The sequence below is a fragment of the Tetrahymena thermophila genome (genome assembly GCF_000189635.1).
Source record: "Tetrahymena thermophila SB210 genomic scaffold scf_8254470, whole genome shotgun sequence".
Lineage (NCBI taxonomy): Eukaryota > Ciliophora > Oligohymenophorea > Hymenostomatida > Tetrahymenidae > Tetrahymena > Tetrahymena thermophila.
In genome coordinates, this window is record NW_002476246.1 from 553,574 (window position 1) to 568,918 (window position 15,345).

At 20.9% G+C, this 15,345-nt stretch overlaps 1 protein-coding gene across 1 annotated transcript; it reads right to left on the reverse strand. All coding sequences in view use genetic code 6, as the record gives it.

Annotated features, from left to right (window-relative positions):
• Positions 1 to 1,049: 1,049 nt before the first annotated feature.
• On the reverse strand, positions 1,050 to 12,031 carry TTHERM_01090200 (transmembrane protein, putative; the record flags this gene model as incomplete). The annotated part of the gene is made up of 14 exons (XM_001011754.2): positions 1,050 to 1,727; positions 1,785 to 2,839; positions 3,206 to 7,034; positions 7,145 to 7,381; positions 7,440 to 7,766; positions 7,831 to 7,938; positions 8,003 to 8,407; positions 8,468 to 8,710; positions 8,768 to 9,040; positions 9,093 to 10,097; positions 10,151 to 10,702; positions 10,758 to 10,861; positions 11,453 to 11,657; positions 11,714 to 12,031. 14 exons carry the CDS (start codon positions 12,029 to 12,031, stop codon positions 1,050 to 1,052), a joined length of 9,339 nt encoding a protein of 3,112 aa, XP_001011754.2.
• Between the last annotated feature and the right edge of the window lie 3,314 nt (positions 12,032 to 15,345).

Consider the following 15,345-nt stretch of genomic DNA (forward strand, 5'->3'; position numbering starts at 1 on the left):
TAAGTTAATTTAGTATATTTATAATTTATTCAATATTCAATTAATAATTATTTATTATTTTAACTTGCTGAAAATTCAGCGATTAATTTATCATACATTTTTTCATTATTCGTTAGCTTTAGTAATTTATTTAATTATTTTGATCTTGTCAATACTCATGATATGTAATATTCGTTATTATATATAAATTGCATGGACTGTAAACATCCCTTGAGAAATAAAATGTTAATTTACTTTTTGTATTACTTTTTAAAATATTTTTTTTTTATTATAATTTTTAAAATTATTTCGACTGTTTGCTTACCAATATCTATCTATAGTATTCACTAATATATTTAAATAATATACCATGTTTTAAATGGAATAAAAAATAATTAATATCATTATTATTCTAAAAAATCTTCTAAATAAGAAAATATTAATTTCTATTCTGGGTTAACCAAAGATAAAAAATAATATAGTAATAATATTTATAAAGAAGAATAAATTAAAATTTATTCAACCTAAAGATCGTATGAAAAAATAATATGGATCTAAAATTAATTTATATTTAACCAGTAATTTTTTTATTATGATAATTTTCTAAAGAGTATTTAAAGAAGTAAAATATATTTTTATTTTTGATTATATAAAAATTTAGCTTTATCCATAAACAATCAATAAACTTAATAACAAGATTTATAATTGGGACTAGAGCTGTGCTGATCCAGTGTATTTAAATTTTTTGAGGTTTTTATAATTTAATTATTAATTTATTTTATCTTAAATTACCAAACACTTTTTGTTTTATTTTTAAAATTTAAAAATAGTAAAATAAAATAAATTTGATTTAACTTTTCGTATTTAAGAAGAAGATAAGTAGAAATAGATGAGATTTTAATTATTTCAAATTAAGTTATGTAAATTTAAAAATAAAATCTAAAAAACCTGTTAATAAAAATAAATACAGCTTAAATAAAAAATTTTTTTTCTTTAATAAAGTAAGTTATTGTTGTTTTAATTTTTATCTACTAAGTTTATATTTGTTTATTTTAGAAACAATTTTCTATTCATTATTGAATTTTATCTAAATTACAATTTTCTTTTGCTTATTGATAGAAAATAGTTTTTAGTTGTTTGCCAATTTTTGATTTTCGAAAGGTGAATTAACTGTTTTAATTACTCAGTTTTATTCGCTAAGACCATTTTTAGTTCTTAAAATCTGCTTCAATTGAAATCACTTCCCTTAATGAGCTTTAGACTTTTTTCCATAGAGAATTTATTCTTAATAAATTTATCTATTTTTAATAAGCAATTTAGTAAATAGAGTTAGGAATTACTTGAGATAAATAAAATTATAATCTTTAAAGCATATTTTGGTCAATTTTATTATATGGAATAGGCCTTTACACTGCTAGTAAGAGTAAGATTCCTATGAAAATTATATTGGAGACTATTAAAATACTTTCCAATAGTAGTTTAAGTAAGGGATTATCTGTAAGTAATATCATTTATGTAGTGAATATACTTATTATAATTAATTTGCAAGATAGTTAATCAATATTGTTTAACTACTATCTTTAATAAGGACTTACTTTGGTCAAAAATGTATGATAAATTTATATAAAAATTATTAAAAATGAAGCTTTGAGTAATGGTGAAACCCTAACTAAATTTAGAAATATAACTAGAGATGCTTTTGTTTGATTTCTAGCTAAATCCCAATAATAAGATTCTACTTTATATTCCTATTGATGAATAAATTTTATTATAAAAAATTTTTTTATGATTAATAAACTATTTACTTTGTACAAAAGACCATATTTCTACTGATAAAACAAGCTTTGTAATTTTTCTCTTTTTCTATACAAATACATAGAAAATGATGTTGGAATTATTATTAACCATATTAAAAGTAATGGTCCTATTAAATATAGTAGGATTTTAATGTGTTCTTCAGTATAGCATTCATACTGCATTTCAGAAATAATATATAGATTGCCTGCTATTTCAATACAAGATGAAGACTATATCAATACTTTGATTACTGAAGAACTATAGAATAAGTATATTAGTATGAAAGAAGAAATCTAAAATGAGCGGTCATCTATCTTAAAGATGTTTGTTAGGATTTTTACTAGTTGAATGAACAAATATATAATAATTATTTAGGTATTGATAAATACAACTCTAATAGCATACAATGGAATTTAGAAATCATAGTAACTGAATATACAATCTAAATTATAAATTGAATGCTTTGCAGGATCGCCACCTCCAATTTCAACAAAAGAGATAAACTATTTAGTCTAAATACCTAAGTTATTAATTAATGCTATAAACTAAAAATAGTTGATAAGAATTTTGATATAATAAGAAGAACTACTAATATTTGGATTTTATAGTAAAATTATTTTAAGCTTTCTCAAATAAAACCAGCTCATATTTTTTTATATTAATGCCATCTATTTTTAAAATTAGAAGATTAAATAAACACAAAATATAATCAATAATAAAAATAGAAGCAGAATAGAGCTAATTTTATTTTTATAAATGCATTCTTAGCACTAATTTCCACCATTAGTTTTTCCATATTTTGAACCCCAAATAACCCCTTTAGAATCACAAGATTCACACATAGCTCCTATATGTCCTAGTGAACATCCAAACTTATTTGAAGGGTCTTCAGGGATACAATTTTCTGGATTAATACATTCATATATTTAGTCTGAGTTTTCGTCCTTACTCCAGTATCTATTTTATAACTGTATGATATTTGAATGACAATTTTTAGAACCAATAGGGCATTAGAGGCACTACAAATTTTCAAATTTATTTGGATCTTGTAAGCAATAATTACCTATTTAAAAAAATTGGTAAGCTTAGTTAATCAAAATATAATTGTGAATATTTGGTAAAAGTAGAGAGTTTTTTTTTACAAAAGAGTTAAATTGGATAAAAATTATTTCATAAAATAAAAATAATATGAAAAAAACTATTTATTAATGATTTTCTGATCAAAAAAATGTTTTATTATTTTGTTTTTAAAATACTTTTTGGGAGGGGATAAGGGTATTTAATTGAGTTTGTTATCATATTTAAATGAAAGTATGATAAAGTACCATGTTTTTTAACTCCTAGATCTTATAACGATCCCACCCCCCTTCAATCACAGATTAATTAATATTAAAAAAAAAATTAAAAACTTTATTAAAGAATAATTTACCTTATTAGCAAGTATAGCATATCTTATATTTCTACAAAGTTTATAAAATTTCCCCTTACTAGCACTTCCTAAAATTAACATCAATAGAGATACTTAGCTCTTGAAAGTCAAATTTAAAAGTTGTAGTATTTAAAATATAGATAGGGTTAACTGTTTTAACTATAATAGAGGAGTTAGCATTAGGCTAATAAGAATAGGACACATTAAAAAGGAAACCAAATTAATCAAAATTATAATTCTATCTGAGATTACCTTCAAGCCCGACTTCTTAACTCTACAATTCAAGTAAATAGCTACCAAATTCAATCAGAATTTCTTAATTTATCTACTCTGTATTTTTAAAAAAACTTATTTCTCTCATTTCTTCATCAATTAATCTCATTAATATCGGTGAAGATGTACTGCCACTTTATATATTTTCTAATTTAGCACTTTAGATATTTAAATCATCTTACATTTAATTTTTAACATCCAAATAAATTGGATAAGAACCTATATTTTTTCCATATAATTATACAGAATTTTTAATAAAAGTATTTAAATTTAAGGTAAGTATCCTTCGGCTCACATTTCTTTTTTATAAAACTTAAGGTTATATGCCTTAATATCTAAAAGCACCTCCTATTAGAGCATAGTTTTATAAAAAATTATTTTATCTCATATCTTAAATATCACAATTGTTCAACAATATTGCTCCACCTGAGCCTTATGGACAAGAATTTTAAAAGAAAGTATTGTCTTCAAACTAAGAAAATAGGCTACTGAAGCAGTAAATAGCTCCCCCATTTCCTGTCTTAGATTGGTTTTACTAAAATTTGTTTTCTAAAAAAATTATTTATGTTATTTAGTTTAAATATAAAACTCCTCCATCAAGATTAGATAGATTTGAGATAAAAGTGTTATTTTTCATTATCAAACTAGAAATTTATGACATATAAAAAGCACTTGCTATGCTTTTTGTTTGTATATTTTTTGAATCAATATTTTGGATAACTATGTAAGGACTTTAGGAAATGTTAATAAAGCTACTTTACTTAAGATCAACACCTTAAATTTAAATTGTATCTAAAAGTAAATTTTAGCTAACTTAAATTTAAATAAAGTTAGAATCTGAATTGAAGCTAGAAATAGATGAAAAATTAGAATTTGATATTTTTATTTATTAAGCATTAAGTTGCATTAATTAATTTGTATTTGAAAGAGAGTGCTAATAGTTGTAGTAAGTTGATATTTAATTTTAAATAATAATTCCGTTTTTATTTTTTAAATCATGTAAATTAATAAATCCTATCATATCTGAATTTATTACCTGAATATTTGAGAAATTAGAATTAGGAATTCCCTCACATTCTAAAATAAAAAATTATTAGCCATTTATTGAGTTATTATAATTGTTTTCTAATTTAAAGTTTGCGAAATAAAAATCATTAAATTGTAAAGTTTCATTTACATTAGAAAATTTTAGTAAAGAAATGGATGAATATTGGGTAAAGTTAAGCATATTAAATTGTATTTTTTTGAAGTCAACCTATGAAGTTGCTTCAAAATAAAAAATAATTCCTTATAAATCTAAGTTTTAATTAATTATTATTTAATTTTAAGATGATATCAAGTTGCTAATACTAATTGAAGTAACATTAGTTATTGTGAAAATTTAAACATTTTAAAATATGTTCTGTAAAAGATTAGCACTATCTAAAATAAGTAAGTTAACATATGAGATATTTATCATAGAGCTTTGTTTAAAGTTTGAATTTAAACTGTTAAGTTTGATGTTGAAATTATTAATTGTTAGTTTGTTTATATTAACAAATTTAAGAAGATTTATGATATTATTAAATTAACAATTCATAAAATTAATGTTCTGTATTACAATTATATCAATGTTTTAGAAAAGCATAATCTATTTGTTAATCTACTGAATTTATTCTCCATTAATCACTAAATTTTAGATAAAAAGATGTTTGATGCCATCAAATGCTAGTTGGTTATTACCAAAATCTGATAATTCTATGTCATTTAAAAATAATCTTTCTAATTTTTTAAATGTTGGATTTCCAAACAAAAATAGAGTATTATTTAAGTTTTTAAATGAAATTTTTAAGTTTTATAGTTACAGCTCTACAATATTTTAATCTGTGCTATTTTGAGTTTTTAAATAAATCATATTATTGTTTATAGCTTAAATATAAAGAGAGTACTAATTTGTCACAGAGCTAGAGCTAACAAAAGGATACTTTAGATCTGTTTATTCACCATTATTTATGAACATACTATAAATAATGTTCTAAATTAAGAGTTATTTCAGTGATAATAAATTTAAATAATCATTTTATTGATTTTTTGTTTATAAATCATTTTAGTCTGTTAATATTTATAGCTAGGCAGAGCATATGTTATTTGAAAATGAGCCAATATTTAGCTAAGTAGTGTATTTGATAGTATTTTCTATAGTTAGAATCATCATATCAACTATTAAATACTAAGAATTCTGGGATTATACTTATTATAGTAAAACCTTATAATTGTTTACTTATAAGAAATCAATTAACTTCGGTTAAGAGAAAGGGTTAGCATTAAAGAAACTAATTGAATTGTCAAAATACAAAATGAATATATTGTTAAATCCTGTGTACTCAATATCTATTAGTGATTGTGTGCTGTTAAAATTTCTAATTATTTAGAATAATTTGAGGTCTTATCTTAAATATATACTTACAGAGTTAAATGAAAGCATAAATATGAAAGAACCTTCCATTTTTAATTTTATACCTGAAGATGGTAAATTCTATTTAATAGTTTGCATTTAAAGATTATATACTGCTATTCCTATAATTCTATCTGCATAGTAAATCCTTTAATAAATAGGATCAAAGTAGATTTAAGATTATTGGTTTTAAAAATCTAATTGAGAGATTTATAAAATATTTCCTGTCTAAATATCTATTATTTGTATGCATTTATTAGTTAATATTATGATATTCTAAGTAGTATCTATTTTAACAATCTTTTTAACAGTATCATTTAATTCTATTTTAAATTGAAATTAATCAAGTTTTACTTCAAGAGAAAGAGACTAGGATTTTTTAAATGTCATCTTATTCCATTAGATTGTGTTTTTGGTAGAGCAGTATATTAAAAAGGAATCATCAATCATAAAAAATTGGCCTATTCCTGTTGAGATATAGGTTAGTATCAAGAGCTATGGGTTAGTTTGATTTTTTTAAAGAGAGTATAAAGATTATTTTTGAGTTAGAAAAAGAACTTGGAAATCAGAGTCACTGATAAAAGTTATTATTTAAGAATCAAGCAATTAAGAAAATATTTTATTTATCCTAGTTGAAGTTACATTATAGATTAAGAGCTAATTAAATGTTATTACATAAATTTAGTTGTCATTTATATTATAATAATTGAAGTAAAAGTATGAAGGATTTAGTTGATTAAAGTATTTAACATCCTTTACTTCACCATTAACAATATTTTTCAGAGTTGATTGACTATTATCAAATAAAATATATTGGCTATCATTAATCTTTAATATATTTGGAGTTGAATTTTAAGGCAACAATGAGTTTTAATTAAACTCTAGGATAGAGTAATCAAAAACTTTTAAATTCAAATAATCTGTAACAAATATTTAATTTTTATTAAAGCTGATATAAATATCAAAAATAGGAAGTTAAAATTGGTATTTGCAAATAAAAATGCTAGTATCATAATCAAAGACATAAAATATGTTGTTTGAGCTTGCAAAAAGTTTTCTCTTGTAATTATCCCAAATCAATATTTTTTAGTATGTATTTGCGTCATTTTATTACTTATCTAACTGTTTAAGTATTTTATAAAGAAAAAAATTTAAAATAAACTTAAATGGCTTAAGTAAGAAATCAAATATATTTTATAAAACTTAAAAAAAATTAAGCTAAAAAAGATTACTTAAAATATTTTAACAACTTAATTGGTATCATAAGAAACAATCTCAATTTAATTATAATTATCAATCAATATAATCAAATCAAGGTTTTCATCAACAACTACTTGACTTTGATAATTAAATTAGTACTATAATTAGATTGTTTTGAGGCTTTCTTGAGTATTTATGTTATAGATTACTATAGAATTACTGTAAGAAGAAAATAGCATCACTTATATTTGATCAGAGAAAAAATAAAACTTTTAATTAAAAATAAAATTAAATTGTTGTGCAATTGAAATTAATATATTTTCATACATTATACAGATTCTCAAAAGTTTAAGTACTGTATGCAGGGAATGACGTATGCAACAATTGAAGTGTATCTAAATTAAGTATCTAAAAACTTTAACTTGGTTAATCTCCAATAATTATAATGCTACCAAAATCATTATAATATATAGAATTTGGTATAAAGTCTGTTGAATATAATACAAACTTATAAATTTATTCTTTTAATGAGTACACTCTTAAACTATATTAACTATAAAAGATTATCAACTATTTTTATCTTTAAATAATAGTTCCATGAAAGTTATCCTCATTAAATGGATAATTATTAGTGATGCAATTTTTAGAAATAGCCTAAAATATAATTTAAGAAAAAATATTTTAAAATTGTTATTTTTAAATTTATTCATTTGTTTACATTTAAGTTGATAATGCAATCTTACAAGTTTTCTATAAAGGCCATGTATCCTAATTCTATATCATAAGCAACATTCAAGTATGTTGATTTAGACACGTAATGAAATAGCTTTTAAATTATTTTTTATGTCAAATAAATAAAGAAAGAAATGATATTTTAAATAGATTGTTACAATTTCAAAGTTAGATGAGCTAATAAAAGCAATATGATATCCACAAACTACTACCATATATTTTTAATTGGGAAAATAAAATCCTTTTTTATCATACAATAGATAGAATCTGTAATTTTCAGCTACCAGTTATTGAGGCTGTAAGAAATCAATAGCAATTTATGCTATAATCTTTTGGTATTTTATTACTGCTATCTTATTTATATATATATTTAACTATATATCTAACTCATAAAAGTTAACAACTTTCAATTTTATTGTAGTTTTTAAATAATCATCACTTTAATATTCATAGCAAAATATTGCTTTTACATCAACCATTTACTCTACCTAGCCATTATTAAGAGTTATAGGTATTTAAATATCATTAAATTGATATGGATAATATTTAGCATTTTATGCAACCTAATGTTTAAAAAAAATATTATTTGAAAAAAAATAAATTTTAAATATTACTTAACATACCTACTGTAATTAAAGATTCTAATCATCTAAACTAATTGTGAGATAGACGTTGGTATTTATAAATATTATCTAATTTTATTTATGTAAAAAGGCCTAAGAGTTTTGCCCATAATATTAGTTTTGGTATAGTATAAGCTTGTTTGCATCGCCATCATAGTATGATAAAGTGTAAGTATTGCTGCAAATAAATACTTTGTTGTCATATCTAATATATTTTGGAATGTATGCACCAGCAGTTATTACCTAATTTAAAAAATTAATTGTTATTTAAAATTTCTTTTATATTGAAATTATACTTACTTATAGGATTTTATTATCTACAGTAGATACAATTTAAACTGTATTATAAGGACTTAAGCTAAATATCTAATAGCTTAAATTTGGAGATAGATAATATGATAAAATGAGTATATTTTTGCTAAATATATTTTTCTAATAATTTTTTAGAAGGTTCATGCTCATTATCCCTCCAAAAAAATCAGAGTAATAAATAGTATCTTAGTTTAAATTGAAAAAGCCTATCTAATTTTAGCAAACATTATAAAATTCTTCAGATACGTAAACAGGATTTTACTTTTAAAAAAAATGGTTATCTAATTAATTAATTAGATTAAAATAAATTTACATCTTTGTAAACATTGTAGATCACTATTTAACTGAGGTAAACTTACAAAACTAAGAAACAAATAACATCACCAGTTGTCTATGAAACTTAAACGTCATTTACTATTTACCTTACTGAGAATTTGTAGTTGTATTAGTTATTTATTTAGCTGTAACTAAAAATATGAAGCTGTCTTAGTTCTGTATAAAGATCACTGATTTCTTAATTAATAATATAAACTATCAAGGTTTTTGTACTCTGGATGTAGAATGGTTAATCAAAAATATCTATTTAACTAAGTGCAATGTCTATATTACTAAACTAGTTTTCTAAAAGTATTTCAAAAGTATATAAATTCAATTCTCTTATAACTAAAACGCCATTTTTTACTCCAGTAAGTATTAATTTTTCTTCTTCTTTTACAACAAGAAAGTTGTATAAAATAAAATTTTTAACAGATGTTTAATCTGGATAATAAAAATCTTCCCAAAAATAGAATTATTTAGCAATCTATCTTGATTCTAAATCATATTAGTTAGCTATACCATTCCCTTTTAACTCTAAGATCTAATTATTTGTAGCAGTATTCAAAAAATTAACTGCTGGTACATTTAATAATCTTTAAGTATAGTAAAAGGCATGCTATTCAGATGAGAAATACATTTAACTAGAATTTATAGAGGTTAATTGGCTTTAAGTGAGCTCTTAAATTTACATATCTTACTTTATTCTAGTTAACAAATAAACTTTTTCATTATTTTGCAAAACATCTAAGGAAGTTATTGAGCAAACTAAAGGTTGAGATAATTTTAAAGTATAAGAAAGAGTAAAATTAGTAAAGATAAAGTTGAAAATATAAAGAAGATCTTGTTTTTGAGAGAAATAAAAATCTTTTGTCTTCCAAAAGCAATCAGAATTAAAGAAAGTAGATGGTAATGTGTTAGTTATTTCAGTGACTTACTTATTTGAGCTTATTTAGAATACTTAAGTTGCTGTTTAATTTTGGTCATCAATTAGAATCAAAGTCTATATTTTTAAAAAACGATATCATTTAAGATTAGAAAAACAATATTTCTTACTTAGTTAGATCTCAATATTGAATAGATGACAGTTTATGAAGTAATTTATTTGATCAGTAAAGGAGTTTAACCAAATATGATTGAATAAAAATCTATTTTATTATTTTAGTAGAATGCCCACATATTTTGTATATTTAAATATTCCATTTAAAGAGTGGTCTATGTTGAATATTATAAAAGTATATTCTTATTAAATGATTAATCATAATAAAAAATTGTATTTGTGGAGTTGATAGCAAGAATATATTAATCATTTCTTTGCTGATAGTTTTAAACACAAAGTATTTAATTTAGATTATCTGATGAGTCATCAACAATAAAAAATTGCTAAGATTGGAAATTGTACTAGACTATTTATCCTGATTAGGTCAAAAAAGTAATTTTCATTCCATCTAAATAATACAAATTTGCTATTTATTAATTAAATGTAATATTTTATGATAAAAGTAGACCAGATGATATATAAAAAGCAAAAACTTCGGTATTAGAATTCATACAAGATAGTATTTTGTTTTATGTTGATTATTCTACTAGATGTACACAATCTGAGATCTATTATTATTTATTCAAACTTAAAATTGAAATAAATATAAATAAAATAATTTACAGATACTAACTCAGGAAATATATAATAGGCTTGAGGTAAAAGCTAAGGAATGGACTTGATAATAACTTTGCCATATTCATCAATCTAAAGTATGATGCTATTATCTTTTTTTAAATTTAAAAAAATGTAAAAAAATTTTAACTCTATGATTAAAAAATCAAAATATATTTTAAAATATTTATAATTTTGATTATTTATACTTATATGTTTCAATAAGCTATAGATTATTTTACTCAAAGCAATAAAGATAAGATTCAAAATTAAAAAAAAATAAAAATATCTACTTATTTAGAAGAGTATTGAATTTATTAATAATACTCAAAGTATAATTTTTATGTAAAACTTAATTGAAATTATAATTCTTTTTAAATTTAATTAAGCACATTGGCAGTAAAATATTTAAAAAGCAAATTTTAATTTAAAATACAATGAGTTTTAAAAATAATTTTTAAAAATAAAATATTAAATTCATAACTAAAACAACAATTAAAATTTTTTGTGAATTTAAAATAATGAATATCATAATTTCTCGATAAGAAATTCCAAAATAGTATCACTAAAATTCCGAATTCGTGCCAGAAAATAAATAATATAACTTGTTAACATTAGTGTATTTAGCCTTGAAAAAGGTAATACCTTAGGGTATATAAATAATAACAAAAAGCTAAATTGAATTTCTAAACTATAAGGTTTACCTTCACTGATGAATGTGCTAAAGAATTATATTTGACCAACCGCTTAAGATGCAGGAATATAAGACAACTAAGGGCAGATCTATAGCTAAATACAAGTGTTAGAAGATGGATCTAACTAATAAATATTAGATTAAATGCTACATTCATATACGCACTCTCCATCAAGTAAATATTATCCATCTTAACAATTCGAAATGCATCCTTACTAAAGTAAAATAAAAAACGAATAATGATTTTAAGAAAACTAAATGATTAAGTTACTTAATCTTGTGGGTTCACAGAGTATCCAGGTTAGCATTAATAGCATTCAATAGGTGAGCAGCTTGAACAAAATTTAGAAGCGCAGGAAACACATTCCATTTTTTAGTTTTCATATGTTCCACCAGGGCAAGATTAGACACAATTATAGTTATTCTGATCAAAATAATATGGATATTTACATCCAAGACACTCAAAATTTTTATCACTAGAGCAATCTTAGCATATTTGGTTACATTAACTAGCATCATCTTTTTGGCCTAAAGAAAGGAAAATTCTATTTAGTATTAATTGGATAATTATCAAGCCCTTCAAATTCATCAATTTTATTATTTTGTGTATCAGTTTGTAAATTTTAGTTTGTTAGCAATATTGTTTATAAAAAAGTTTTTTAATATAGAAATCAATTTTAAATACAATGAGAAAAATCAACAACTAATCAAATTATAATTTAAAGATTGTTATTTTACTGATTATTGATTTAAAAATTTAAGATGTTATATTATCTTTTTTAAAATAGGTTTTTAAAATATTTGAAAAGGAATAAGCATTTAAATATATCATATCAAATCAACTTAACTCCTATAAATATTTGAAATAACCATTTTAATTTTGGTATTTAAATAGACTTTACATTGACATCAAATTCTTTTTTTACATTTAAAAATTTGTAATTTAGTACTAACTGCCAAAAAATTAATTAATATTTAAATTACAACAGTTTATTTCTTTAAGACTTTTAAAATCAATTATATTATTTTCAAAGCAAATAATCTAAAGGATTGATTCTTTTTGTTTTTATTAAATAGATTTCATTATTTTTTAGTATTATTTCAGTAAATAATAAAAATGATAATATTTCCTTCATAAAAGCTTTTTGATATCAATATATCAAAATAATAAAGAGCTATAAAAGAAAAAATTATTGAATGCATTTGTAATTTTAGTCTGAGTTTAGTTCTTACTTCAGTAAGCATACAAAAACATTTGAATGGTAATTTTAAGACACTACAAATTTTCAAATTAGATTTTGTATAAATAATCTCCTAGTTATTTAAAACACAACTATTAGATTCTTGATAAAAATAGAAAACTTTTTCTAATTAACCAAATTAATCAAAATTATAATTGTATTTAAGAAAACCTTTAAGTCCAATTTCTTAACTATACAAGTCAAATTAATATATATTACTAATTTCAATCAAGATGCCTTAATTTATATATGTTGCGTTTTTTAAAAATCTAAAAAAAATATGATATAAATACATATATTTTTAAGACTAATTTAATAAAAAATAAATTTATTTTTTTTCAAGTTAATTAAATTCCCCCCTCCCCCTTTAGTTAAATGTAATCAATTATAATTAACTTAATTAAAAGCAAATATCTTGTAAAAAATCATTAAAATAAATAAATAGCAAATAAAATTAATATTTTTATAAATCAAAAATAAATTTAAATAAAAATTAAAAAATGTAAAATGTAAAATAATTTAAAAAATAATAAATAAAAAATTTTATTTTAAATTAAATTAAAAAAATAAACAAGCAATGAATTTAAAAATAAATTAATAGTATTCATAATTTATTTATAAATAAATAAGAAAAGAAAAAACAATATAAAAATAATTAGATTCAAATTAATAAATTAATTTTTAATTTTTTTAAAATAAAAATAAAAAATATTTATTTAAAATTAAAAAATAAACAAGATAACATAATAAAATAAATTAAGATAAACTTATAAATTTATTGTTTATTTTACAAGTAACTTATTAGCTACAGATAAAATATGCTGCAAATAGCAATAAGAGGGTCTTTAAATATTATTAACTAACTATCTGATTGATTGATTGATTCTATAAGTTGAGTATTTTTATTTTAATGTACTTAATTTTAAAGTATTTTTAGTAATATCAAGTTCTTAGATCCTATACTCTACTTATTGAATTACTTTACATTTTATTTTAAATTCACTCACTCACTCTATCTAGTTTTAGCAGTACTAATATAAAATATATATATTATTCTAATTTTTATTAGAAATTTCTATTTTCTTATTAAAAATATTGTGTATTAAACTGATTTGTTTTAGTATGTTTTTTTCATAAAAAAGTTAAGACTTAAAAAAAGAACATAAATTTAATAAAAAAAATATAAATTTTATAATTGTAATTAAAGAATGAATATATTTTATACAATAGCATAGATGAATATAATTCAAGCTAACTATCTAAATTTATATTTTTAATAATAAAATGTTAAAAATATTTAAAATATTGTTTAAATCTAAACAAAATACTAGTTAATAATATTAATTAGGTCTAATAATTACAAATAAAATTTTATTCGATTTATCATTTATGAAAATTATGTGTCAAATGTTTAGACATAAATTTAGCTAATTGTATAATTCAATTTTATTCAAATCTGTAACTCAAACTTCAACATTGATCATAGAAAAATTAAATTCTCTATAAAAATTTTAATTACCAATTTTTTATTATATACCCAGTAAATATATAGAGCTTATTTAGTTATACCATTAGTCAACTTTATTTATTATTTAAATGTTGTACAATTCGTATCAAAATAGATATTTGATACTACTAAATAAATGAGAAGATATTTAATAATTTTCAAAATGATTTGATTTCTATATTTGTATGAATAAATATTTTAATTAAAAAATAAATAAATATCTTCCTAACTAACGCAACTACTCGAAATATAAGAAGTAATGAAGTATTTTTTTTATTTTTAAATTTTTTTGATATGAAAATTATGACCTTATATAAAAGGTTTGCTTGAATGGCTTTCAAAGTTGAGAATATATGGTAATAGTTAAGATAATTAAATAAAGAAAGATAATTAATAATAGAAATAGGCTTTATTTTATTTATATTTGCTATTTTGAACTGTTTATATTTTATCTATTTTATTATTTCCTTTGAAAAATAACTAACTCATTGCTAAATTTAGGATAAATTATTATAAATTGCTTTTTATCATTATAAGCAAGCCTTGCTTGATTAAACAATCAGAAGGGCTGATCAATTTTTTTGTTTCTAATATTTTTGATACAATATAAATTGAATTAAAAGCTATTTTGTTTTTATTTGAGTAGCTTAGAAGTATTTTGATAGCTTGATATAGATAGGCATTGAATGTTTTACATTATTAGCTTTTTAGATTATTAGAAATATTCGTTAATTTCATTTTTGCTTAAATTAAAAGTATAAAAAATTTATATGTAATTTTTTCTATTTATTTATTTAAGGAAACATTAATCGTGGAAAGACACTTAAGCATCTAATTTTAGATATGAAAAAATAAATATATTACTTATTTGTCTTAGTTATTTTGTTTTATCATAAATATTTTTTAATTTTCTGATATATATTTATGAAAATGTATGATTGCTAACATATAAAAATTTATATTTTACTTCAATGAAATAACAGAAAAAAATTTCAGGCGGCTGGATGAAATCATTCACTAAATAAATAAATAAGAATTTTCTGCTTTATAAAAAATACAAAAAAATAGAAAATAAATTATCTTTTAATCTATCTAATCATAAGTTATCTATCTCCACAGCTGATTCACTAGTAAATTTATATGTCTAATTATTTA